The sequence below is a fragment of the Monomorium pharaonis genome, unplaced genomic scaffold, assembly GCF_013373865.1.
Source record: "Monomorium pharaonis isolate MP-MQ-018 unplaced genomic scaffold, ASM1337386v2 scaffold_330, whole genome shotgun sequence".
Taxonomy (NCBI): Eukaryota; Metazoa; Arthropoda; class Insecta; order Hymenoptera; family Formicidae; genus Monomorium; species Monomorium pharaonis.
In genome coordinates this window covers 6,617-33,877 of record NW_023415616.1, presented here as the reverse complement: position 1 = coordinate 33,877, position 27,261 = coordinate 6,617, and the positions used below count along the sequence as shown (strand labels likewise).

General features: G+C 37.6%; 1 protein-coding gene across 3 annotated transcripts; it reads right to left on the bottom strand.

Annotated features, from left to right (window-relative positions):
• Positions 1-1,803: 1,803 nt before the first annotated feature.
• Positions 1,804-26,717, bottom strand: LOC118644080. 3 transcript variants are annotated; one of them, XM_036294583.1, is made up of 4 exons: positions 26,503-26,717; positions 24,702-25,701; positions 3,133-3,201; positions 1,804-1,957 (listed from the first exon to the last, which is right to left on the bottom strand). In XM_036294583.1, the coding sequence occupies exons 2-4, from the start codon at positions 25,358-25,360 to the stop codon at positions 1,819-1,821; spliced, it is 867 nt and encodes a 288-aa protein (XP_036150476.1). In that variant the 5' UTR covers positions 25,361-25,701; positions 26,503-26,717; the 3' UTR covers positions 1,804-1,818. The 3 variants fall into 3 exon arrangements, with proteins under 3 accessions (XP_036150476.1, XP_036150477.1, XP_036150478.1); XM_036294584.1 differs by having other exon boundaries at positions 24,702-25,670; XM_036294585.1 differs by lacking the exon at positions 3,133-3,201.
• Between the last annotated feature and the right edge of the window lie 544 nt (positions 26,718-27,261).

The following is a 27,261-nucleotide window of genomic DNA, read 5'->3' as shown; positions in this document are numbered from 1 at the left end:
GAGAGAGAGGAGAGAGAGAGAACGAGAGAGAGCTAGAGAGAGAAGAGAAGAGCAGAGATAGAGATAGAGTAAGATCTCTCTCGCTCGAGATAGAGAAGCGATTAAGAGAGCGAGAGCGCTAGAGGAGAAGATAGAGCGCGATAGATGATAGGATAGAGAGATAGCATAGAGAGAGAGCAGAGAAGAGAGAGACTATAGAGAGAGAGATATAGAGAGAGAGGATAGAGAGAGAGAGAGAGAGAGGTACTTCAACAGTCGCCACGCTCAAAGATAAAAAATCCGCGTATCGCTCAGTCGCACCACAAGCATGCATAAACTACGTCTGTCGTCTGAACTATTCGTCCTGATCGTCCTGATCGAGGATCGTTCGCGGGCGACAATGTATGGCGATCGTTCGCGCTGACCACTTGTTCTAATCCCGTCGATCTCTCGCGGCCGGATCTCCGCGTTCCGTTTATCGAAACGCTGCTCCATTAATTACCGCGCCACTTTATCCTTAATCCCGCGGCGTCAATTAGTCTTCATTAAGCTCACGTGCCGCGCTGGTATTGGTATAAACGCCGCGCGTTCGGTCGGTTCGTCGAGGTATGCGCGAGATAGGGCGATCGATCACACGTGGCACTTGTGCCACTTTGAGAAAGTAAGTCAATGTAACTCGCCCGAGTAAGGCTGCGCGCGGCCGATTCGTCGAAATAACAGCCCGGGTCCCTGAGACCTTCGCGCGCGGTATAGATCGCGCCGTCATCAGCCATGGTCAACCCTCTCCAATTCGCCCGTCGGTCGTCGGCGACGTCATTCGCCCGGAACTTCCGCGTCGGATGATCGAGTGCGTGAATCCGCGCGCGACACCGACGGACATCGTATGTTAAATGATCCCCGATAGCGCGAAGCAGCACAAATCGAATCGATCACCACATAGAAAGGGCACGTGTCGTACAATGACATATCGTGCGAAAGTAAAAAAGATAAATTGCCGCGGCCTCTTAATATTAAATCTTTAAATATATATTGAAATTGTAATGTTGAACAGTCCAGATGCTCTCGACTGTTTTTAAGTTTTAACATTCAGTGTAAATAAATTACGTGCTCAAAATGTCTAAAAAAAAATTAACATTTATCAAAAAAATTTGATTTATCGTCCTTTCTGAAAATGATTGATGAATTGAGAGTCGCACTCACGATTGTTGAGTTATAATCGCGGGATTCATATAGTGAAAAAAATGTGTAACATTTGCAATTATAATTGCATTGTAAAATAATTATAGTCAACAATATTATTTTTATAGTAATTGTTACTATAATATTGGTAATAATAATCATATAGTGATGCTTATAATGATTGCTTTATAGCACAATTTAAATATTAAAAGTTCCATTTTGATTATGACAAGCACATCATACACTGAGAAAAAAAGTAGTTAACTAAATTTTTCAATTTGGCTAAATTCTTTTCCGTTGAACCATTTATGTATTTAATTTGAATACAGAATGTACTTGAACTTCAAGTATTTATATATTTAAGTGAAATACATAAATAATTAAATTAAAGAAATTTAATTAAGTTGACAAATTTTGCCAATTTAATAACTTTTTTCTCAGTGTAAGTTACATAAACCAATATTATGACTATGAGAATTTTAATATAAGCTTAAACAAAAAAATAAACTATAATTTATTTTGTTGGATAACTAGAAAAATAATTGAGTGGTAAATGACTATAAATTATACTGATATGATTACTGCAACTGCTTTTTTTCTCGATGTATGCGGTTAGAATGTTTTTTTACACGAAATATCAGACGCAATCAACCGCTTCAATCAATTAATAATGTAATAACGTGGGGACTCACCTCTCGAGAGCTTATCCACAGATTCGAAACGTCCTTCGACCTTATTTCGTAGAGCATCCAAATCGAAGGGCGCCGTAAATCCATGATCCACGCTACGGCTCTTGCTCCTGTAATAGAGTAAACGCGGTCGTTAATTAGCTTTACTCTCGTTTATATCCCGAGCTCGTTGCGCAACAAATTTGATTAGGCAAAGCGAAATCAGCGAAAAATAGATCGGAGAAGATAGAATCGAACGGGAAATGAATCGAGACGCGGGCGTTTTACTTTTCCACGCGCTTTTTAATGATTAACTTAAAATTCCCCGCACAGTTACACTTCGAAACTACAAAATGTCGGTCTGCAAAACTCTCAAGGAATTTTCGTTCGAAAGAAAAGGGACGACCGAACAGCTCGAAGTGTCGTAAAGCGAAACTGATACAGAGTAGCGAAAATAAAACGCGCGGGAACATCGGATAATGAAAAGGTATTTTCTATTTGCGGTTTACGTCTCTGGAATGGAATCAAGTCACCAGTACATCCGGAAATAGAGTCGAGAGAGGGCACTCGTCGACTTATTCCCGCAGAACATATTGTGGTATGTACGCGGGTAGTAGACGCTAATAGTTTGGCACGGCACTATTTGTAAAACGCTCAGCTCAGTGGAGGCAATCTCGCTTAGCCATAACAAAACGCAATTTCACGATGCAACGAACCGTGCACTGTGCAAGTTACCTCCACAAGTCGTGTCGTCTACGGACGCGTGGCCGACAAAGATAAAGGCCCAATGAGATTTCTGCGAAACGAACGGGTTTTGAATAATGCGATTATAGCGCAACGCGTAAGGGGGGGAAAAAAGAAAGAAACGTAAATGGAAAAAGTCGGTGAATGAACTTGCGTTTATGTCACAGCAACAGCTCATTGTCGTAAGCGACACCTCTGCTGAATTTCCTTTACGATTGCTTTATGTTTCACTTTTCAGAAATATAGAATTTCTTAATAAACGTAATCAATGTAATAAACGTATTATTAGATTTTGTAGCCAGAATCGCCGTCGATACAAAAAAATAACGTCACTTTAAAAAAAACTCGAGATTCTACTTCGAAATATCTGTTTACGTTCTCACATGCTCTTCATGTGCAATCTTGCGTGCATTTCTAAGGGATGCACAATCACACTACATTCTAAACATCAATTAATGAAATCATAACTATTTATGATACTTAGTTGTTGCTGCTGAAGTCCAGAGAAAAATAGAGAAGTGATAGGACGATGGTGCGTGTATGCGTATTGTTTTTAACGTACCTGAAGTAAGACGTTGAGAGGTTCTCCGTTGATTTCGAGGACATGACATCCTGGGACATTCGCCTGGACCTGGGATGCAACAGACAATCCAAAACAAGGATGATGAAAACACATGCAATCTACGCGTGCGCAGGAAGCTTAAAAAACTAAAATCATAATTAAATTGAAAGAAAAAGATTAACTGCAGCACACGCTTAGAAATTTCTACTTGGAAAAACTGTTTTCCATTCGCAGAGTATACGAAGTATTTTAACCTCTGGCGGAATTTAATGAGCGACCTTGCGTGCTTGACATTTTAATTTCGTAACGTATGAACATGCGATTTAACAGGTACAGCATGTTTTTTAATTTCGCGCATGTCGAAATAATATTATATCATCACGTCTGCTTGCAAAACAAATTTTTTATTACATTTTTTTAAATCTCAGTGAAACATATTCGATAATTCAAAATATGTTTCTATTGTTATAATATTTAAAAATGTACAATTAACGTAACAACATTACTTTTTCCAAAATATTCGCTCTGCGTAGAAACGTGTCCTGCAGGTAGAAATTCTCACTCCAAGCGTGCGGCAGAAACTACTGAATAAAAAAATAAAAAAAAAAAAAAACATGCGTGGATGCGAAAGCAAAACTCGGCGGGAGCAAGACGCTCGCATTCAAAAATAAAAATTCCTTCGATAAAAATTTAAAATGAAATAATATCGTCAGAAAGCTATCGATGATGTGTACAGTAATGCATTGTAGCACTCTACTGGAGATGCGCATGCAGCTTTGTTATTTGTCGATTCGTGCTTGCGATAAGTGTTGTCTGCAAAACGTGCGCGTGAATCGCGAAATACAGTTACACACACTTCGTGCGGCCGCATTCGATTCGGCCAATTTCAGGAGTACGTTTTGCGCGCGGCTCGCGCGTACATATGTAACACACGGGAGGCTGCGTCTCTTCTCGCGCTAATTGCATCCGACGTTTTAATTCGATTTGACGCGGCTTAGCGGGCTCGCTCGTTAGCAATGACTCGCTCCAGTTAAACGGTTGTGTCTCTCTCTCTCTCTCTCTCTCTCTCTCTCTCTCTCTCTCTCTTTCTCTCTCTCTCTCTCCTCCAAAAGAAAATCGCCTCTTTCCTCGAAACAATGTGTATTTTTTTCATACAATAAAATATAACTAATAGAAATACCCTAATCTGTCGAGCTTTTTAAAAGAAGCGCCGGTTGATTTTACAAGAGAAATAAATTCCCTCTTTTCATCGCCAGAGAAATTATTCACTAGAAATGTTACACAAAGAAATATGATGTTTAATCGGCTTTTAAGAAAAAAAGTAGCTTAGATAATTTATTTGGCGAATAATCAAACCATATTGCCGATGAATATTAAACGATGAAATTGGCTTCTTTCAGGCGGCAAATTTGTTTTAAAGAAACGTTTCCTCAGTAATTACGGTCATCTTTATACTTAGTGCTGTGATATTTAACAGCTCGGTAGCAACTGGAAGCAATATGAGAGCCAAAAGGCAGCGCACGCGTAAACACAGTAAACAAAATTGCGAGAAACATTTTATGTTTCGGAAGACATAAATTCGGAAACTTTGCGCCGTATATATCCGGAGCACAAAGCCGAGCGGGAATAAATAATAATATGCAAATACAGCGCTCTGTACTTTCGGATGTGATTCATTTCGTTCGCTTGACCGCATGGGCCTCGGAAATTTGCGCAAAGCCAGATTTTACTGGTGATTCAGGCAGCATAAATTACGCCGCTACGTACATAGTACGATCGGTGTGCCAATAATTAGCCGTCGAAACGGAGTCTAAAAGCCGGCGAAATTAACGTTGCCGTACGTAACCGTGCGACATTCCGGGGGTAGAAATAAAATAAATTGTCGAACAATATTTAATTAAGTGACCTAACGGCATGCGCGGCCGTTTTCACCGGTTCGGGTAAATATAAGCGGACAGATATATATATATAAATAGCTCTGGCACAATTTCGACGACCCTTGTTTACGCGCCCGTTGCTTCACGCTCGGGAAATACTTCGCCAAAGGAACCAAATATTTGCGTAAACACTTCGCGGTGTTCATGAGTTACGCGTCCGCGATTTTTCTCGCGGAGAGGGTTGAAAGACACGCTGAGATATTTGCCTGAGAACGTACATGCTTCACGATTGCGTGACGAAGCATAGTTAATTATAAAAATCCCGATGTGAGGGGAACGATTAATAGGCCGCTGTTCCGCTGCGAGTTCTCGGTCATCGAGATATAAATAATAAATTTGTAGCTCGAGCCAATCAACTGAACCTTCAATGAGAACATATAAGCGCGTTCTGTAATATTTGCCCGTTGATACGCAATATTGGAATTTTATAAATCCCGGAGTCCGAGCCACAAACTCATATATATGTCTATATAATTTCTTCCTAGAACTAATTACTTTATATTTTACAATTTATCAATCTGAACTTCTCTTTAATTAATGAGACCGCGTAGTTTATTTGAATGTATACAAAGAGAAAATTTTCTCATAAAATTTATCTGGAAAATCATGATAATAAAATAACATTGTATTCGAAGAATTTATGTAATTTTCTCTAATTTATTTATTATGTACGACACATATTTTACATTTTAAAATAATAAAATATAAAATATGTTTAATTCTTTTATAGTAAAGTGTGTAGATAAATTTTGTTTTAATAGATTTTGTTTTTAAATGACAAGGAATAAATGCCAAGTAGCGATAAATATATAAACGATATCTCATAAATTTTCTATTACGCCATATTTTTAACCTAACTTAGTCATTCATGATAATTTTTTATTTATGCAGGATGGTAATTAATCGACACTATTTATATTGTAAATAATATATGTAATATATAATAAATTTATCAAAATAAAAATAAAACGTGAGACAGAGATTCGAAACCCTATTAGAATAAGTATGTTTTTTCAAAATACGATATATATACATTTAAATATAGCCATATAGAAATTCATACAGAAACCAATTTTCGTGTATAATCATGTATTATTATACAAAAAAATTTATCTCTGTAAAAATTTTGTCTTGGAATCTTTTATAATGCTGTTTGATATTTTTTATTAAGCAGTTTATAACATGTCGTTTTGTCTATTTTAAAAATTACTGTCATTACTCACAATATTAATTTGATAGGTTGCTAAGTTGTTTCAAGCTTATCATGACACAGTAAAACTTGTAGCAAATTTTATGGTAAAATATAACGAAAAATTTTTCTCTGTAACGTAGGAAATGGGAGTGGCAATAAAGAAATGATGATGCAATTATATCTATTTCAAAGAATTATGTAACAGATAAAGCTAATTCAGTAGTAATATCAATCGTGTTTTCAAACAATACTTCTTCACTACTCTTACTTCAGTTATTACAACTTAATGAAAACGCCCTGAAGATAGGCCACTATAAACAGCTGTGCGTGTCTAACATGGATAACAATGTAAATTTTTTCGCAGGCGTTTTCCTCTTATTCAAGTTCTCCCAGTTTATACAGTTTCACACACTGTGAGCAGTGACAATAATTTTAAAACGCAATTTTGACGTCAAGCGTGCCATATTTACATATGTATATTAAAATGAGAATAATATTAAAAATTTGTTACTAAATATTGCCATATTTATTCAAACAAAATTTTCACAAAATCAAAACAAATCATCATCAATTTTGAAATTTTAAATTTCCTTCTTTGTAATTTTTTCTTGTTCGATTTTTTTTTTCAATTTTTTTCTCAAAAAAGTTTTAATTTTCTTATTAATTAATACAAAGTTTAATAAAAGATCAATAAATATGTTACATCAATCTAATTAAATTGTATACAAGTTTAATATTTGTCAGTTATATTTTTTTAAAACTTCATGATTTTAAATATATATTTTTTTTATTTTATATACGTTTAACTTTCATAAATATTTTTACATAAATAAGCAATAAACAACTTAGTCAACTATTATTTAATAACAATATGAAATACAATTTTAGTAAGAACATTAATAGCAGAAATAAACGAAATATTTCATAAAGTTCCGCCGTAAGCTTTTTGAATTGGGCTTCCAAAACACGCAAACAGCGAATTGCAGAGGAGACTTCATTCACAAATGCAAATTAAAACGGCAACGTAACACAATTGCACGTCGCCGGGAAAAGAAGGAGAATCATCAATCCACCTCAGCGCACCTGAATCTTTCTGAAAAGTTTCGCCGAGAAACCATTTCGTACTCTAACGACGATACAAATAGACAGTCGATTGCGAGCAATCGGCAATCAACAGTTAATAACGCACGGTTTCGGATGACCTCCTTACGCTCGAGCGCGACTCAAATGGCTCGAGTTACGTGTCCGTGCGGTAATCCGCCGCACCGCCTCCTGGGCGCAGTAGTAACGGACGGTACGTGCACAGACGGCGGCGGCGCAATTTTCCCGAGCGACGACGACGAGACGACGACGACGACGAGCTGCGTGACCGAGATCACGCGCGAGGCACCTCTTACACACACATACACGCTACACGATGGAATTTAGGATCGCGCATCGGCGAGCCGTCGAAAGAGAGAAAGGCGGCACGCGAGCACGCGCGCGTGCGGACGAGCGATTTCGACATTTCCTGCGATAATCGCGTCCCGGTGTGTTATGTTCCCGGCGTCGTCACCCGAGTTCCCCGGTCTCCTCCGCGGCACGCGCGTCGACGGGGAAACCTCCTGTCCGCCGTGACGAAACCGCGAGGGCGATTCATTGTCGGCGGATATATTAATTGAGCTACGGCGGCACGTGATTAAGATTAAACGAACTGCTCGAGCGGAATCGTCGGAATTGTTTCTTAACACGGCGCGACGTAATCGCTCGTTTCAATGAGAGACAGACGTGACATTTACGTTAAGGGAAAAAGAGAAGGAGATAAAAAAAGGGCAACGATTCAAAAAGGGTTGGGAATTTTGCACGTGTGCCTGCGTAGCGAATTTCTGATCTATTTAAGATACAGAACGTCGAAAATTGCACATAGAAAAATATCATTCTCACGTTAAGAAAAGCATTACTTTTTCTTAGATTCTTGATTTCTTCTTTTAAGTGACGGTATTATTTGGAAAGAATATCTTTTTAAAGAATAGTCTCAAAATACACTCATTATTTACTTGTGTAAATTTGAAATAAATAACATTTACTTATCTATAGAAAAATACGTAATTAAATCAAATAAATATCCTTTGTTTCAAATAATTCATAAATTCATTATATCTGCAAATATAGTTGTCTTTATTTAAAATATATTGTGTAAATATTAAAATAAAGCAAAATTCGATTTATTGATTTGACTTTTCTTCGAATTTATTTGTAACATTTTTTCGAAAATATTTTTTTTAATATATGACAATGCTTTTTCTAAATTTCGTGATATAAGAATATTTTAAGACGTTCAAGAAAAAAAATTCGTTGTTAAAGCTAATCGTTACTTATTATAAAATAAAATAAAAAAATAAATTAAATATCACTTTTCTTGGCAGAATTGACACTTTTCTGCATGTGCATTCGCCAAAATTGCATGTTGCAATTCTGCGAGCGAAAACGCATGAAATAAACGCAACTAATAAAATGTTCATTTATACGTCCAAGAGCGTGTAATAAATACACCAGTCTACCAAGAAGTTTTACGCGCGAATTGACTTTATTCTCCTATTATCATATTTCATAAAGCCACGACACGCCGCCAAATTGGCAAGATGGGGCATCGTGCCAAGATGATTTCTTTTCGCGGTACATCGCGCCGCTTAACGTCTCGAATCCGAATTCAATGTCCGATCCGAATTAAATTTAGCGTTTTACGCCGACAGGATTTCATTATGCACATCTGTTCCGCAAATACGGGCACTAGCGGGAAATCCCTTATTATTCCAGATGTGCATTATTTTTATTATTTCCGTTATTTGAACTTGGAGAAGGATCGCTCGTAAGATTTACTGGCAATAAATAAAATATTCCATCATGGACGATAAAGCTACTGCTACGTTAGACGTAAGCGATAATCGCGCTATTATATGGTTATATACTGTTTTCCTTTTTTTTTTTTTAATAATACGTGGCACGATATTGGCTTCGTAAAGTTCCTTTGTGACGCACAAATCGATCGATATCGTTATCCGTATTTTATAGCTTACGAAGCAACTCGTATTATTGCGCATCCGCTATCTGTGTTTCTTCACTGTGCGCATTGAATACATTATCGTATCTTTAATTATTATGATTAGCATTGAAATGATTGTTCATGTCTCAACGATAGGATAGAAAACGGCTTTCAGAGCCGTATGTTTGTTAGGCTCTGAATCCGTCTCCGGCAGGTACGAAGGAAACTCGATAAAACGAGACGAGAAGAGACGAGAGGATTCCCCCGGTTTCTCCGTTAACGAGCCGGCAAAGCAAACACGGCATCGGTGTTTCCATCGGGCAACAACGACGCGGAGATGTTCTTCCCCGTCGTTGTTCGACTCTCGTTTAACGATCGTCCGAGAACCGCAAGGATGAAACTCGTTGTCCTCGACGACGTTGGATCGATATCTAACGCCAAACTCCGTCACCGGAAGACAAACTTTACGGAAAGAGAGTACGGAATGTGTGTGTGTCTGCATCTGTGTCTGTTACATCTGTGTGTGGCAATCAGGTTGTTCAGGAACAACGTTGGCCGCCGAGACGGAAACTCCGCTGGCTGTCGGCGTTGTTTTAACGAGGCGGGGCTCCGGGAATTCGCAAAGGATAAACTCGATTTGTGCCGCCTCGTGTGCCACAAACCGCATTACTTTATGACGTAACCTCGCCCGTATAATGTAATCGATGTAATGTACCATATGGTACAATCGCGATGAGATCGAAACCGTCGCGGAATGCTGTTCGAAAAATTGATCGTCCTAGGAACAAAACTGACCGAAGCACTGCATTGGAGCATAAATAGAGTGCTCAAATTTTGTGAAAGATTTTCCTAAGAATTCTCGATTTTTTCTTAATTATTCTTAATTGGAGTTGTGTGCTTATCATATTCGCATCCACTTTTAATGAGCTACATTGCGCACGCTATCTAGTTCATGTTATTCCTTTTTTCACTGACTGAATTTTATTCAAAATTCCAAGTAATATTACAAAATATTTTTAATGCAAATTTGAAATAAATTCATTTTATTGTATCTTTTAATGTTCCTTATACAAAGGAAAGTCATTCGAGTTTTGAATATTAAATTTCAGACAATACTAAAAGAAATAATACGAATACTGGATAGCATATAACGATTCGCGCCGGCAATGTAGCTCATTAAAAGTACAGGATACGGAACGTGATTAAACGCACAACGCCAATTAAGAATAATGTACTGTCTTTCATTGTCATTAATTTTGTAATAAAAATTTCTCGCGAGTCACGCGAGAATGTACATGAATTTATATGCCATATTTATTGCTAATCGGTCATCGACATGTATTAGCAAAAATGAGGAAAAAAAATGATGAAAGTAATTTTGTCCAGAAAAAGAGAGACAGAATTAAAAGTAAAAATTTCCCTAAGTTCCAATAAAATTCCACGAAAATCCATGATAAAATAGGAATTATCTGAAAATTCCAGATTTTCTCAGTTTTCCTGATAGTACATACTATGATAAAGAATATCATTAATATTCTGATAAAGTCGAATAAAAAATAATTCGAGAAAATGCTGAATGTAATCATTAGAGAGAAGCTTCTCTATAAAGTGAATAAAAGAAAACATCTAAAAAGACTTTGTGAATATTTAAATTAAAAACAAAAGTGAATATATAATATATAATCTTCTGAGAAACACAACAATTAATTGCGTGATAATAAATGACATTTTTAGAATTAAAGTGCGAAATAATAAAATCAAAAAATTCAATATTTTAAAAATTATTTTCTAATCAACCAATTCTATTTAAAATACAACGTGTTCATATTGCTATCATTTTCTTTGGCAAGTGCTTTTTTCAATGCAGTCTCAACTGACATTATTCTTAATTCATACAAGATCTTTTCTCCGTTGACAAAACTTATTAACCGTGACTCAAAGCAACGTGGAAATTCCGTTGTAGACGGAAAGAGAATCGTGCAATGTACTCTCTATGTTATCGTCCTGCAAATTAAGCGGAAATACCGATCATAAGCGGGAAAAAAAGGAGAAGAAAATAAAGATGCAACATGGAATTTCGTTCTCACGGAAATTCTAAGGATTTTGTTGCATCAAAAATATAATTTGTACTCTATGTGTTTACTATTACGCTAAAATTTTTTATAAAAACATTATTATTTATAGGTTACATAAACCTTTATAAAATATATAATTATTTCGAAATATGTCTTGAAAAATATACGTGTATATAAAATAAATGTTTAATAAAATATTCTCTTTGTTTCTGGAATAAAACCTCGCATGATAGGTAGAATATAGTAGGATATATAAATAAATAAGAGAGGATGCGAATTTTTCATTCAAATCGCGTATTCTCGGTGTGTTTCTTGATGGAAAGCCAGATGCTTCCGCTTCGAAAAACAGCGTAAATCGAGGACATCTAGCTTCCGCCTAATTGATACCTTCGTTCAATTAATTTAAGAAGGAACTAATAAACGAGGACAAAACAACACTCTTCTGTTGGTATCAAAGGATTGCGAAGGTCGAAAGAAAATATCATTACCAAGACTATTTCGTCACTTTTCGAGCTAATAAAATGTTTTTCTTGCACATAATTAGCTTTCATTTCTAGTTACAACACTCGCGCTTATGTTTTCTTATGTATCCCAATCGAATATAATAATGATTAATTAATTACTACATCGTGATATAAATAAATAAAATTCACATTAGTTAATTAATCAATTATCAAAAATCCTAAAATAAAAAATGTAAACAAATATGCGACATCAATTGTCAATTTTCTAGCATAATATTAATTCTCGACTTACAATGATATCGATTATCAGTGATTAAAAATTTTTAATTTAGAAAATATCAAAATTTTTTCTCTTTGGAATTTCAAAGACTTGATTGAAGATATTGAATCATTGTCTGTCCCTTTCGCAGCCATATCGCGACCATAATATCGAATGACAACGTGTAACTTAAAACGCAAGATACATGTATTCGCAGCGCGTACATCGGGATCGTTGCAGGAATTTAAACACATTTATCGTTATACAATCGATGCATTTTATCGATCCGTAGCACCATTTGCGGCGAGCAATTCTTCGAGACGATTGCCAATCGATCGGCTTATTCGACGCGCGTGATTTCCGGCGGACGGTCGTTTCGTTTTGTCATTATTAAAGCCCACCTGCCGAAACTAGTGGCCTTCACCATGGAAGTCGAGTTGTTAATTTGGAATGGCAATTAGGCGCAGAAATTAATTTTCTAGTTACGTTTTGTGGCGCGAGCCAAACCATACACGGTGATATAATCATCATGGTAATTATGAATTCATAAATCGTAAAGCCGCAAACGATGTGCCTCGTGCTCAACATGTGCGCGTTATAACATTGCGCGAGAAATTACTGCAGCTGTGCGAAAAAATAAAAAAGTTTAATTCTTTTCTGCGTATTACATTTCGTATTTTAAGATACAACGCCCAACTGGTCTAATTGATTCTGCAGAAGGTCTTTTTATCTCTAATTATTTTTAATTTAAAATCCCGTAAAGAGAAAAATTTTAGCTTAATTTTAATATTAAGCAAAAATTTTTAGCTTATTATTAATTAAACATTAATAAATAGTTTAACAATTAAATATCAATAAATAGTTTAACAATTAATAGTTCTCTGCATATAATTAATGGATGTTACTAAAAAGGAATATTAATTTAAGAATCTACAATAAAAAAAACACTAATTTTAGAACATCACGTAATTGCTATATACATAACACGATATACGCGGGCGCACGTGTATGTGTGACACGTGCTTTGATCATTTTTCTCATTTACATGGTCGAGCTCTCATCACAGATTAATATTAGCACAAAATATATAAAAGGTATTATATAGTATAAACTATAATTCAAGACATGGTGTGATTAAATATAATTTTAACGTCTCATCTTAGGTTACAATCTCCCGTTACGACGCCATTACACAATCGATGCAAAAGTTCAGAGATTATCGTTAAATTATCCCATCTACTATAATCGATTAAATAAAAAATGTAATACGTTCATAAAGATCCTCCATGTTCGCCACTCTTGAATTATCACATCTCGTGCCATGTATCAATCTTATTATCGGGGCGACAATTTTTTCATCTCTCCTTTGATGAGCTCGTCCACAAATGTCATTATTGAATAGATAATCATTATTATCAATTGCTGACTCACTTTCTATGCAATCTATCTTATTAATCGACGGCATTTAGTCATGACTTCCGCGTGAAAAATAAACGATTTGCCGCGAGCGAAAAGTGAATGTCTTACAAAGTATAATCAAGTTACTATTCCGCTATTTTCGCTTTCATTTTTCATACTCCGGATATCCGGAAGAACAAGGTCTTTCGATATTTATCTGGCACTTGTAAAGCTTCGTTCCTAGAATTTTCTTCACACTTGATTAGTTGACTATTCGGAAATTTTGTCATATTTTATTTGATCATATTTCGGTTAAAAATTCCATATTATAGTTCAAAAAATTATTAAGTAAAGAAGCAACACGATAAATATTGAGACATACATGCATGAGTCATCGAGCCACAGAGATTAGAATCTCAGAGATTTTAACGCGATCATCATTTTACAAATAATAACGTCATCGTAATCGTATATTTCTAAATTTCCAAGTATAGACGCCGAAGTTAAATAACATTTTTGAATATTTCTGTTGTATCGCTTGTAGCGAAAAAAAACTTATAAAAAATTATATCCGCGGATTTACGCGGAGAAAAGATTCTCTATTTTTTGCGTTTATTCGAAAATAAATAACGCGGTAAATGAGGAGCGTATAAAATCCCGGGAATAATTACATCATGACCCAAAAATGCGTGTCCCAGCAGTAACAAACTCGCTCGCATCGAAAAATCTGGCCGTTTAGCTCACGTTAAGCAACAGTAACAAACAGCTGTTGCGTGTGTTGGCGCCTTGCACACGACGTGCCGTCTCCCGATTGACGTAGTATCGGCTGCCAAGAATTCCCGAGATGCAAGGAAAGATACGGAGTTGCAGTCTGGGTCGCGGCCAGGTTTAATGAACGCCTTACAAAACAAAGCTGGATTACGGAATGAACGATGAATGCGCGGGTGTATATAGAGCATAGAAATCCACGCTACATTACAGAGTTTTATCGCGATTTACGACCTGCGGATGGCGCAAATTGTCGTTCGCGAGAGCACAAAAATATAACAGTGTTTAGATTAATTACCAAGGTCAATTATAATTCGTACAGTACAATGCCTTTATGGTTCCTTTTCCCTGAGGCTTATCAGACTTATCATTGTTCTTAATTAACGCTCAAACTGCATGCATTCATCGCGCCTCATTTGTCATTTGTAAACGTCAGTTTGCATTCATGAAATATCTGTGAGGGTCTTGCTATTCGGTTCTGTGATCAAGACATCAGTCCGGCGAAATAAATCGTCTCGGTGTAATAAACAAATAAAACGACGCAATAAATTTTTTTCAAATACAAGAAGCTGAATATATGTATAATTTCAACGAGGTTTTTTTAAGTCGCTGTATAAATTAAATAATCCGGGATTTCGTCGGGCGTGCAGAAATTTAAGAATGCAAAATGTTGCAAGGACATAAATCAGAGGCACGCGGTTTTAGCGCGGTTACATTTCTTATAATTATTGCCTATTTGTCCTGTTTGTAGGAGAAAGATAAATTAAGTGCAATAAATAAAAATGTATATTCCCGTCGCGATATGTCAACGATTATGTCATCTTTATTATTAGAACAGTGGAATTTATTCGATCCTGGATACAATCCAGTCCAACTTTTGACGTTTCCGAAGTTCTTCACGATAGAATATCGTGCGAGTACCGTTAACCCCGGCCATTGTTCGCGTGAACGAACACGACGTAAGTAAGAGCCCATTGTTTACTCGCGCGCGGTAATATTCGTATAACCATTTTCTCGCACTTCCTTCTTAAATTCTTTCACACGCGCGCCTTTGCCGCGGAGATAAAAGTCAGTTGAGCGTCAGACTGTGGAATTTCGCATTCACGGCGGCACTATGGCCTGACGTTATCAATTTTGCGTTCGTTTCATAGTAAAATTCCCATCGACGTCCCCATTTATATCCGCATCGAATAAACGCCGAAGCTCCCGGGCTGTCAAACGATGCACGTGTACCGTTCATCAACCAATGGCGTCACCTATCGTCATTGTTCAATTACAATGCACCGTGTGTGCACGCGTTTTCGTTGTTCTCTTTTGAACTCGCGGAACCGATTGTTACGAAATAAAACAGTCACGGCGTTTACAAATAGCGCTACCGGTAGTAGTAATAGCGGTACTAATAGAAAGCCATTATTTCAGCTTCAAGAAAAGCCATTTGATCATTTAAACGTTAATGTTCTCATCAATTTGACATCAATACGGGGCGCGGAACAATATTTTCGACTTCAATTTAATGTACACTTATAAAAAATTCCATTCTTCCGTATTCATTGAACGTTTTTACGTTTGTGTTAATTTTTAAAAAATATTTCGTTATTCCCGAGTAACCGGGAATTAATTTTTTATCTCCTACATCGCAGTTTTCCAGCTTCCCTCCCCCCTCTTCCACTCACCCGTGAAAAATTGATTTTGTAAAACAACAATGTTTTCGGAAGGACGACACGCGACGCGTTAAAAATACGTGGTAAGCAAGTAACGGCGAATGAGAGAAAATAGTGCGGGCGGGGAATTTTTTTCTCCTCTCGTCGCGTTTTCCTCTCTTCTCTTTCGCGCAGAAGAGCGTTTCGTGGATTTCGCGGCGACGACAGAATCCCGCTCGTTATGAAATTCGCTGCTCAGCCGCGTTTCGTCGGGGATGGAGAGGGGGGGAGGGGGCTCGTAACTCGCGGGAGCTCGACTTTCTAATAGTCCCCATGCCGCTGCATGCGGTGCAGCAGGGCCGACCAAACTGCAAGCGCAACGCGACCGGCACTCGCCGACGATCATATATCACTCGATTGCGTCGATACCGAGTCACGCCGGCCAAAGCGTTTTCCCCCACTCCGCATTTTATAATCTTAAGCCAACAGTTTTCATTGCCATTTCGCAGTTATGGTAGATATACACTGTACCTGCAAAGATAGTATCCGGCAGGACAACAAGATTTAATTAATGATAAGACCGCACGCAAATTTCGTCGTTTCTCCTGCAAGTGAAAGAATTAATGTTATAGGTACTCGGATCTTTTACGGTATGCAATAGATGAAGTTTGTTAATCCATGACAGACCATGTTTCAACCGTGACAAAGAAATTCACGAAGTCGAACATATGTATATATCGATTACTAAGAGATTTATTAAATATCAACTAATCTAAGCATAAATCGCAATAGCATAAAATTTTCATATTTTAAACTAATTATACATTAATTATTTTAAATTGTAAATTTTTTAATTCAATTCTAGTATCTAACAAGTTATACAAATAAAATTCATATGACTCAAAATTATTTAACCCCTTCGCTGTGGATGACACATATATGTGCATCTCGATAAAAAGAAAGTTAATTAGTTACCGGAATTTTTACAGTGGCAAGTATTCCAAGGTTTTTGGGTAAATTGGAAAATTCAAAATGACGGATGCAGTAAGGTGCATCAAAGTTTTAAAAAATAATCAGATTTTCTTGAAAATGTCGCTAAATCTAAATTTTATATTAAAATTACAAAATTCAAAATGGGGGATGCAATATAGCGCATTAAAGTTTTTAAGAATAATCATATTTTCTTGAAAATAAGTTTCTATAATGGATCCGTCATTTTTAATTTTGAAATTCTGATCTTAAATTCGAAATCAGCGATCCCAAAAATGTAAAGAATAAATTTGTGGATAAAATTGTAAAACTTTTCAACAAAAATGGCACAGATTTCTGTCCTACAATTAGAGGGTTAAAAACTTTTTTATTAATAAAAGATACACAAATACAAAATGAACACAATTATGAAAAAAGTATTACGTTTATAATAAACCGAAGTCATATATCCTGTTTTTTTTAATAATGTCAGATTGGAAAAAAATTTTCATCTTGTATCACAAAGACGTTACCGCCACGTCATAGATGCAGAGCCTGAAAAGGTTCGTAATGAGGTACGAAAACCGAATTTGATAGGGAATAAAAATATAAATACTACAGCCATCGCCACACACGCACTGTGACATAATATTGACTGCATGCCTGGCTTTCTATTTGCGTTTCCTACACGCTTCCTATTTCATTAAATCGGTTGGTTGTTATCGCATAAATCTGCGTTTGTCGTTCCCGTGAAACTGCCACGTTGTTGCACGCCATCGTGAAAGCACTCTCCTCCCGACTGTTGCATTTTTAAAGTAATAAAGCGTCGAAACGAGTCCCCCGTTCCGCGTCTCGCGAGAATGTGCATCTCGCGCCTCTGGAAATCGGCGCCGCGCGCTCGACGTGGAGTAAAAATAAAATATCGTAATCTTCCCGTGGCGCGCCGCTTGTTTTGCGTGAGAGAGCTCGTATATCGCACCGCGCATCATTGGCACCCTTTCAGCCGCGCTCAATGCAAATGCAACGTTTCGCGCGATTCAGAAACTGGTTCCGAATCCGTCTCCCAACCGGTCGAGGCAAAAAGCCCGTCAAAAATTCAGGCGGATTATTCATACATGCGCGGAGACGGTATTGATTTTTGACAAATGACGTAATGTGGAAGCATCGAGTCATAAACAAAGAAAACGTAAGAACCAATGAGCATATAATAAATAATAATTTAAACAATTATACGAGCCGCGTACAATAAACAACGATAATATCATCGTATATTAAGTCACGTCATAATAAAACGTCGCGCTTCGTAGCTGTAATTTGTCAGCGGCGGTATCGGATATTCTATTCTCGATGGTTCGTAATATGTTTCTCTCGCCGACCGAATCTGCCGCTGGTTGTAAGATGCGTACGTCATGCATACGAAGTATTTAAGTTGCGAGAGCGCGGAGAGGCTCTTTCTCTCGCAGAACGATTAAGTGCTGCGGTGCTTAAGAGCGACTTTACTTCCGCGCTCCCGCAATGTTGCGGCGCTCCGACCTGAATTTCCCATTCCTTGAGAAAGATAATTTGTAGTTTGTTAGGTACGCCAGTAATGACTCAACGACAATTTTCCTGCGCGTGGAATCTATTCTTTCTCCGGCGCGCGCGTGTACAACTCTCGAGGGGAGGGAAAACCTATCCGGAAAGCGTTGAAATTGTTAAATTGTTTTACCATTGCTACGTGAAATGCAAACATGGCGTTTACTTGCCGTTGAAACGTTCTAGTTTTGTAAAACGTTTGTTTTGCAAATGGGTCTGTTATTATGGAAAAGTTATTGCCCGCAGTCATATCAAAATTTGAAAATTATGTAGCGTGATTCCGTGAAATATTGTTAATCCTCTAAAAATATAATGGATAGTATATTAGAGTTTCTTGCAAAACGAAAATTATTGCCATACACGTACAGATTCATGTCAGAATTCAAAAACTTTGTAGTATTATTTCGCAAACTATTATCAAACCCTAAACACTTAAAAATAAGAAATTATACATTAGATTTGGTTACTCTAAGTCAGTTATTTATCCGAAGCGATTATCGAAATATATTGTACACTTGGAAAATTTGTGTTAAGTTTAACATATTACATGTTCTAAATGGTTATTCAAATTTTTGTGTTTATTTAATACAAGATTAATATGTTAGAAAATAACATAAATATTATATGTAAAAAATTAATACAGAAAATGTAACATTTTGGTCCAATTTGGAAACAGAGTGTGACTATTCTTGAAAAATTAATATTTATGATATGTAGACACGTACATTTTATTCATTAATTTTAGAATTTGTGTTTTAAAACTACATTCTTTTTATGTTATTTATTTTATTTATTTAGAATGTATTATTTTAACGCGAAGAAATGTAACAAAAGAATATTAATTTAACACAAAATATTTAAACAATATAATCACATTATTTAAATTAACACTTAAATATGTTTAAAATTTAACACAAAAAAAAACTAATAAGGATCAATTTTTAAATAAATACAAAATCTTATTCTACGGTGTGATGATAGTACGTGATTCAGTTCATACAAAACATCACGAAACATTTATCACGGTCGAAATGTAACTTCCGTGTGGAAAGTTTAACTTGCTCGGGATGTGTTACGCTTTATAAAGCGTAAATCGTATATATGCGATTCGTAACGCTACGAGTGAAAAAAAGGGAGCAGATAGCCGGAATGAGAGGCCAGTCTAAATTGCTATTGGATGCCTTGTACTTGCTAGGTGCGCCATAAAAGACGTCGGAATGATCAGAAATGGAGGAATCAGAGCGTAACGACGCTGTCCCGTCTCACTCAGTTGCGTCGCACGCATTTTACGCAAGCGACCAACGGATAAGGACACACCTTGCGTGCTTGAAGACGATGAAGTCCCACGGTAGGTGGGACAATTGTTTAGCATTGTCAAGTTGTCTTGCTTGTCGAATTAATTATAAAATATCAAAAGAGAAAAATTATGAGAGAGAGAGAGAGAAAGAAGGGAAAATATCTATGTTGTGTTAAAATATAATATAATAAAAACCACAAAATTCTCTACACAACACACACACACACACACACACACACTCTCTCTCTCTCTCTCTCTCTCACTCCCTTTTCTATTCTATCAATTTAATACATATATTTCTTGTACAGATTTTTGAATATTTCAATTTTAATTTTTTAATAAACAGATTTTATATAGTTTATAACGCATTTATGAATTATGTGCACTCTTGTAATACTTAAAATCAGAATTTTTTCTTTCTAATAAATAAAGGTATCAATAAAGCACTAATAAAATTTCTTTTCGTACAGTTTTTGTCGAATGTTAAATACGTACACAATATAAGACAGATTGATAACAAATCTATTTTTTCCTTTTAATTTAAAATAAAGAATTTAAGTTAACAAAATTATTTTAATAATAACATTAAAATATTAACAAAATATAAGTAAACCATTTGGGACATGCGATGTATGTTAAATTAATTAACACAAATGTTTCAATTTAATATAACATTAATAGCAAAAGATTAAATTTAACAATCACAATTGGAAAGCATTTTTGTATTTTCCAATTATATTTGTTGAAGAAACATTGTTTTCAAAATGTCAGAAAAATTTTTGTCGAGATTTTATAAAAGTTCTATGAAATCATACGTATGCTGATTCTCGCTTCATCAGAAAAAACATCGATACTTCCAGCGACAATAATCGTTGTCCTAGTTTGCATAATGCGTGGCTGAGGCGCAATAAGGTCGCTGAGTAAAATGCATAACTGCCGCTACACGTCTAAAGATGCTAAAGGAAGGAAAGTAATAGCCGTGCAAACACGATTATGCAAAATCTTTCCTATAAATACGGACGGAACATGTCACCCAGTAATTTCGTGTCGGTCGATAAAATGCGGTGGAGGAGGCCTGCGAATTATGTAAGGTCGCGGTGTACTTGAATCCAGGTGTAACATCTGCCTTCAAAGTCTCATATTACATATGCTTTTGTGTACAAATAATTGCTACATGATTATGCATTTAAAACGCTTTTGATTGTATACATCGCATTTCTTGAGAATGAATTACACTGTATGATAAAATAATATTTGTTTTTCAAAATAAAGTGTTTGGTTAAATTATTCTTATTATGATGAAAAATGTATCAATACTATTATTTAGATAAAAGGATTGAAACTTTGAAAAAAATCTATTTCGAATGTTATAAAACAAACACTTCAGATGTTACACAGCCTCTTTTTTCATAATAATGTGTATTATTCAAAATCTTCTGGAACCAGTATAACCAGTTCTGAGGCCAATGTCTTTTAGTTTACAATCACATCTTTATTTAAATGTATATCAGAAACAATGTAATTAATGAAAAATATTGATGACTGACATAACTTGATAAAACTTGTACCTTATGTAAAAAAGAGAAGTGCAGAGGGGCCATGAAAGAAAAAAAAATATTTAATGACAGAGAGGGCTATTTTAAGATCTTGCGACCGGTTTGTGTGAGTCAAGTCACAAAGAGCCTTGCCTGTATCCCTCCAAATATTCCGAGTAATCCGTCTTGACGAGTCAAAATTTTTCGACCGCGATACACTTGAGTTTTATTCGTACAAGAAATAGCGCGAAAAAAAGAAATAAGTTGAACAATTGCGTTGAGATTAACGGTTCTTTGTTTTCAGCATAGGATACGTTTCAGATATAGAATACGTTTCAAAATGTGCCGACAGAATACAGAAAACCTATAGCACACGATAAGAACTATGGATTTTTAGTACTCAGTTATCAGTACATTTCAAAACGTATTCATAGTGGTGAACGTAATAAATTCTTCTAGCAATGTCTGTGTTGTGTGTGTGTTGTTTAATATATTTCATGTATATATGTATGTATAAATATATTTTTTTAATACTCTAGTCTTTTTAAATTAATTTTTAACTCTTTAATTATTAATGTATTTGAGAAATAATTAAATATTAAAAAATTGTGATAAATTATTATATTACTAAAAATAAAATTAATTTTTCATATAGAAGCAATTGTTATTATTTGTCATTAATTATTTATGTATTCTTATAAATAAAGTATGAGAGTAGCAAAAAGATATTTTCGGAGTTCAAACCAATTTTTTACAACCTTTTATAATTAATGTTACACAGTTGGAAAATTTGTCTTAATTTTAACATATATCGCATGTACCAAATGAGTACTCAAATCTTTCTGTTAATTTAACGCAAGATAGATATTTTAGAAAAATAACAAATATTATATTCAAGACATTAACATACAAAAAGTATAACACTTTAATACCATTGAAAAACAAAATCTGAAAACATATTTCATTCAAATTATTTCTAATATGTCGACATATACAATATTTATTCATTTATTTTAAAATTTACGTTTCAAAATTGTATTATTTCTATATTATTTGTTCAATCCATGCATAAATTGTTATAAACATTAAGGGACGTTGAATGCTAATTTAAAAATATTTAAATAACACAATTATATTGTGTTACACTAGCACTCGAGTATGTTAAAATTAATACAATTTCAACTGGTATAATATAAATACAAAATATTTTGTACTGTGTAACGTCGACGATAGCGCAGACAGCAAGATTCACAATGAATCGAACGAGATAACACATGGCAGAAGTTATCAACAAGTTGCGTTGATTAAATAATGCAAACATCGGTATCAATGTAGTAGACGGGTAGTGTTGACAGTTTAAAGCACGAGAGAATAAAAGATTCAAACTTCAGCAATGTTTCCGGTTTTGAGATATAAAAGAAAATATCGCTCATTTACTGTAATATGACATAATCGAAAAAAAAATTTTTTTTTTTTAAAATTTTTCTCTCTAAAATTTCGTCACAAACGAAATTCTGCAAATAGTTCGAATTCTAATGAATAAAAGGAAATGTATCCTTCCAGATAATATCTATTTCTCTAGATCCGCGACTCAGGAAATCAATCGCGCATGTGAATTATGTAATATAATTAAAGTTGAAACTTTCTACAGATTATTCACTAAGCACGTTCATCGGAATGATCGTCCGGTTCAGCCAGCTGGGATAGATTTTATGGTAAATTGTAAAGGGGCAACGCTGATTTTTCGCGGTGACTTCCGCGGGTAAGTCTTTCGTAGAGAAATCGCGAGATTGCAATGCAACGCGGGACTTTCATAAAATGTTCCCGGAGACATTGTTCGGGAAAATATTAAAGTATCGAAAATTCTATTTCCTCGAAATAAAAATGTCACATTACTTCCAGCTGGAAAACTGTGAAAACAAGATGACGCCAGAATTTAATCTTGAACTCTTCGATAATCTTATTTATTTTTGTTCCGCATTTAATTTCCCTGTCATGTTTTCCCATTCGAAATGTCCGTTGTTTTCACCGACAATATTTTCACACTAAAACGAAGAAGAAACAAGTTCTTTGTCCAGTCTCATCTGTCAAAAGGACTGTGCTTTACGGAAAACAGACCGCGTTTAAATATTTGTTCTTAAATATCTTAAATAAAGTTTTGGTAAGATTCAAGCTCTGTGAGCTAAAAAGGATTTCGTAACTCTTTGTCTTCCTAATATTCTTTTTATTAATGCTTCCGCATTAATAATTGCATCTGTTATATATGCTTTTTATTATCGACTTATATTTTCGCAAAAAAATACTATAAAGAATTTGCAAAGAAACGTTATCTAAAACGATAATGTTCTCTGATGAACACGACAAAAGATTTCCGCAAGCCCAGATTATAAACTTCAACGCCGATGACATCTCAAAATATTTATCTAAACGGCACGCGTTTATTCGCGACTTTTTACTCAAAATTAAATTTACGAGTCGAGTGTTCATGTGTATCAATTGCATAAAAATAAAAGATTAAAACGATAATCTAAGACGAACAATTGTCTGTGTAATTTCGCAACAAATTTTTACATCCATGCAATAGTGATTTAAAATTATTCAATTAACTGCACGTTACAGCATCTAAAATTATACGGTGATACAAATTGATTATGATATTGCAAAAGTTGAAATTACGTGACATAAAAGTCTGTCAAAATCGAGAAAGGTGTAATTTTTCTCGAATTATTGGAAATTACTGAGAATTAATTAAGCACTCAGATTGTATATCGCTTATCTTAATCGTTATTCTCGCCTGTACATTGGAGGTCAGCCAGAAACGCATACGAATATATCATTGTGAAAGTTACCGCGCGAGTCGAGCATTAATATTTGGGATTATGGCATGTACCGGTAACATTATGGTCCTTTAAAGTATTACTTACTCGTTTTTCGCCGCGAGTAAGTTTTCTCGAGCGGTGCGAGACACATTTTTACAACCCCTCAACGACCGCTTAATGATTATTAATTGCAATCGACGTACGGCCGAATCGTTCGAAAAGATTAACGGTGAAATTTATTTACCAAATAATTAAGCGGCATAAAATATAAAACGAATTACGCCGAAATTTATATTCCTTATCGCGTCGTGAATTCTTTCGCCTTCTTAGTCGGTGCACGATATCACCGAAAAGGTTCGTATCGAAAGTACATAATATATTCATGGCACTTAATTTCGTTACATGGTTCATTCAGTTTGCTGTGTTCCGTTTTTTCTTATAAGACTTATACGCCTCACTTTCGCTTACCCCCCAATTAATCGTTTAAGAGCAAGTTTTCACTGTACGACTTACTCGGAGATTGTCGCAACGGGTACGTGATCATTCACGAAAACAACGGGTGTTCAGCGTTCGCGCGGGCAGCGCAGCCGGGTGATAAAACAATCGCAAGGTGAAATACCTGGTGACCGAGTCCGGGACGAAAATGTTCCACCAGGACGGCCTCTTCTGTCGCGGGTAGCTCTGCGAGAAGAGCCCTTCCGTACTGCCGGTCTGCGAGGGGACGCCGGACACGCCCTTCCGCCTCTTGCGATCTAGCTTGGGCGGTTTAACGAGCGGATGCCAGGACTTTCGGCGTCCCTTCTTTGCCTCCTGGGTCACGCGGTCACGGTCCTCGTTCTCGAGCACCTCCTGATTCTCCTCCAGCAGGTCCTCGGACACGTAGAACACCGAGCCCCTCCTACCGCCCCCCCCGTTGCTCTCGCTGCTCCTCCTCTTGTCCTTCGGTTTCTCCCTCGCATTGTCGTCCTTAATGTCGTTCTTCGCGTTGTCCTTGGTACTGTCCTTGGCGGTGTTCTCCTTCTCCTCGAACACGCTGGCCCTACGGGCCCTCTGGAAGAGGCTGTCCCGCCGGGCCTTGAGATCCTCCAGAACGCTGTGCCGGCGGGTCTTGTTGTCGCGCAGGATCGCCGCGTTCTCGCGCTGCCTCCCGATACCGAAGATCCTCGCCAGCGACGACTCCTGCTCCAGCATCGTCGCCGGGATGGAGTTGGTCGACGCGTACTTGGTGGCCGTGTGGCCGTTCTGCGGCTCGCTGATGTACATCTTGGCTGTTTCCATGCTAACCGGAATGGTCCACGAGCGGTTCACAGACGCACGGTATTGCGCATCGCAGAAAGCGTCCGAGCGTTTGGTATCTCGTATATCGAGGTCACCGGGGGTCACTTCGCGTTTCAGATTAAGTATTTACTGGCTGTACACACCGAGAGGAGAACCGCCGTTGCGAAAGACCGCACGTTCGCGTCGTCGCTGATACCGCTAAACGCCGGGTTAACGTCTTACGCAGCCGCAAGGCCGTCGAAGATCGGACGAGGATAGAATAGCCGTACCCGAACAGCCCGCTCGCTCTCTTCTGCGAAGTCGCTGGTGCCTTCTCCACCAGAAAGATCGTCGATGGTCAGCTGGCGCGAGAGATACACGTTTAATATATATATGTATTCACCGAGATCCTAACGAAGAGAAAGAGTCGCGCGTCCCGGTGGCGTTGACCGTGTAATTTACAACGGGCTGGAGTCACGACGTTCGCGAACGGGTGTCCGAGTGTCCAACCGAGAGATTCCAGGTATGCCCGTTTAATATTATATTACACACCGACGGCGAAGCCGTCGAAGGTTACCAAAGGCTGCGGCGTCCGCGAATTCCGAAGCGTCGTCGACAAAGGGAACGAGCGGACACTCTCTTGCGGCTTTTCGCTTCGGACGCGAGGGAATCTTATCTTTTCTCTCTCTCTCTCTCTCTCTCTCTCTGTCTCTCACAAGGTTACGATACATCTATAGACGCGTATAGGCGAGGAGCGTTAAATCGGCGCGGCATTATTCCATCGGCGCCGCTCGTCGCCGGTGAAAGCAACCGAACGAACGGTCGACCGCCTTTTCACTCGCGACGCCGTCGACGACGCCGTCGACGTTCGGCGCGTATGCTCCGATATCGGCGAATACGCCCGTGGAGCGAGAGAAGAGAACGCGTCACGGGATCCGCGCGATCGTTGACCCAACTGGAGACAGAGAGAAAGGGAGAGAGAGAGAGAGATCCGCGTTTATTTATATATATATATATATTTTCATTTATTGCTCCGTGCTCCGTTTTCAAACGTTTTCTACGCGAGCCGATCGACCGAGTCAATGAGGATTCCCGGATGCCTCCTCTTTGCAAAGCGAATCTTCGTTTCTAGGATTCTGGTGATTCTCGAGACGATTCTTTACCTTGATATCAGCCCTCGCCCGCCGCAGGCGGCAGGGGTCGGACCTCTTTGCTGTTGTTTCGCAACATTACGCTCGGCCAGGCAAAAATACGACGATCCTTCCGGGGGATAGGAACACGAGATGTCACGAAAGATTGTTTCCTATCGAATATCTCTTTACCCCCCTCCCTCTTCTCTCTCTTTGTATCCTCTCGATTATATAATTATATCCCCTTTCTCCCGTACTCCGCTTCTCATCAAGCACACACGCGCGGTTAAAACATCGCGACGAAGGGGCGAGCGGAGCGAGAGAGCCGTTCTTTCTCCCCCTCCCCTCCCCCTCAATTCGCGTTCTCGTTGTCGAACAGCACGCACGCACGCACGCACGCACGCAATAGACAGTCGAAGGCCTGTACGGTATACACGGGAGAGCTCGTCGGAGAAGGCTTGCGAGCGTTTGCGAGGATCGAGGCGCGCTCGATCGACCGTCCGTCACGTGAATCGAGTATCGCAGCAACTAAGCGCGAGCGAACGCGACCGCTTGTATTTATACGGCGTACCCGCGCGTTTGTGTGCCCGCCTGTCATACTCTCTCGGCTGTCTCTCTCTCTTTCGCGGCGCATCCCCCACCCCGGAGTCACGACGAACGCGTGTGTACGAGAGGATACGCACGCGAGACCCGGGGATAGACCCGATCCTGATTCTCCCGTCTCTTGGGAACGACGACGCGACGGGGAAGAAGAAACCTGTACGCGATCACGGCCGCTCGTTTATAGGGACC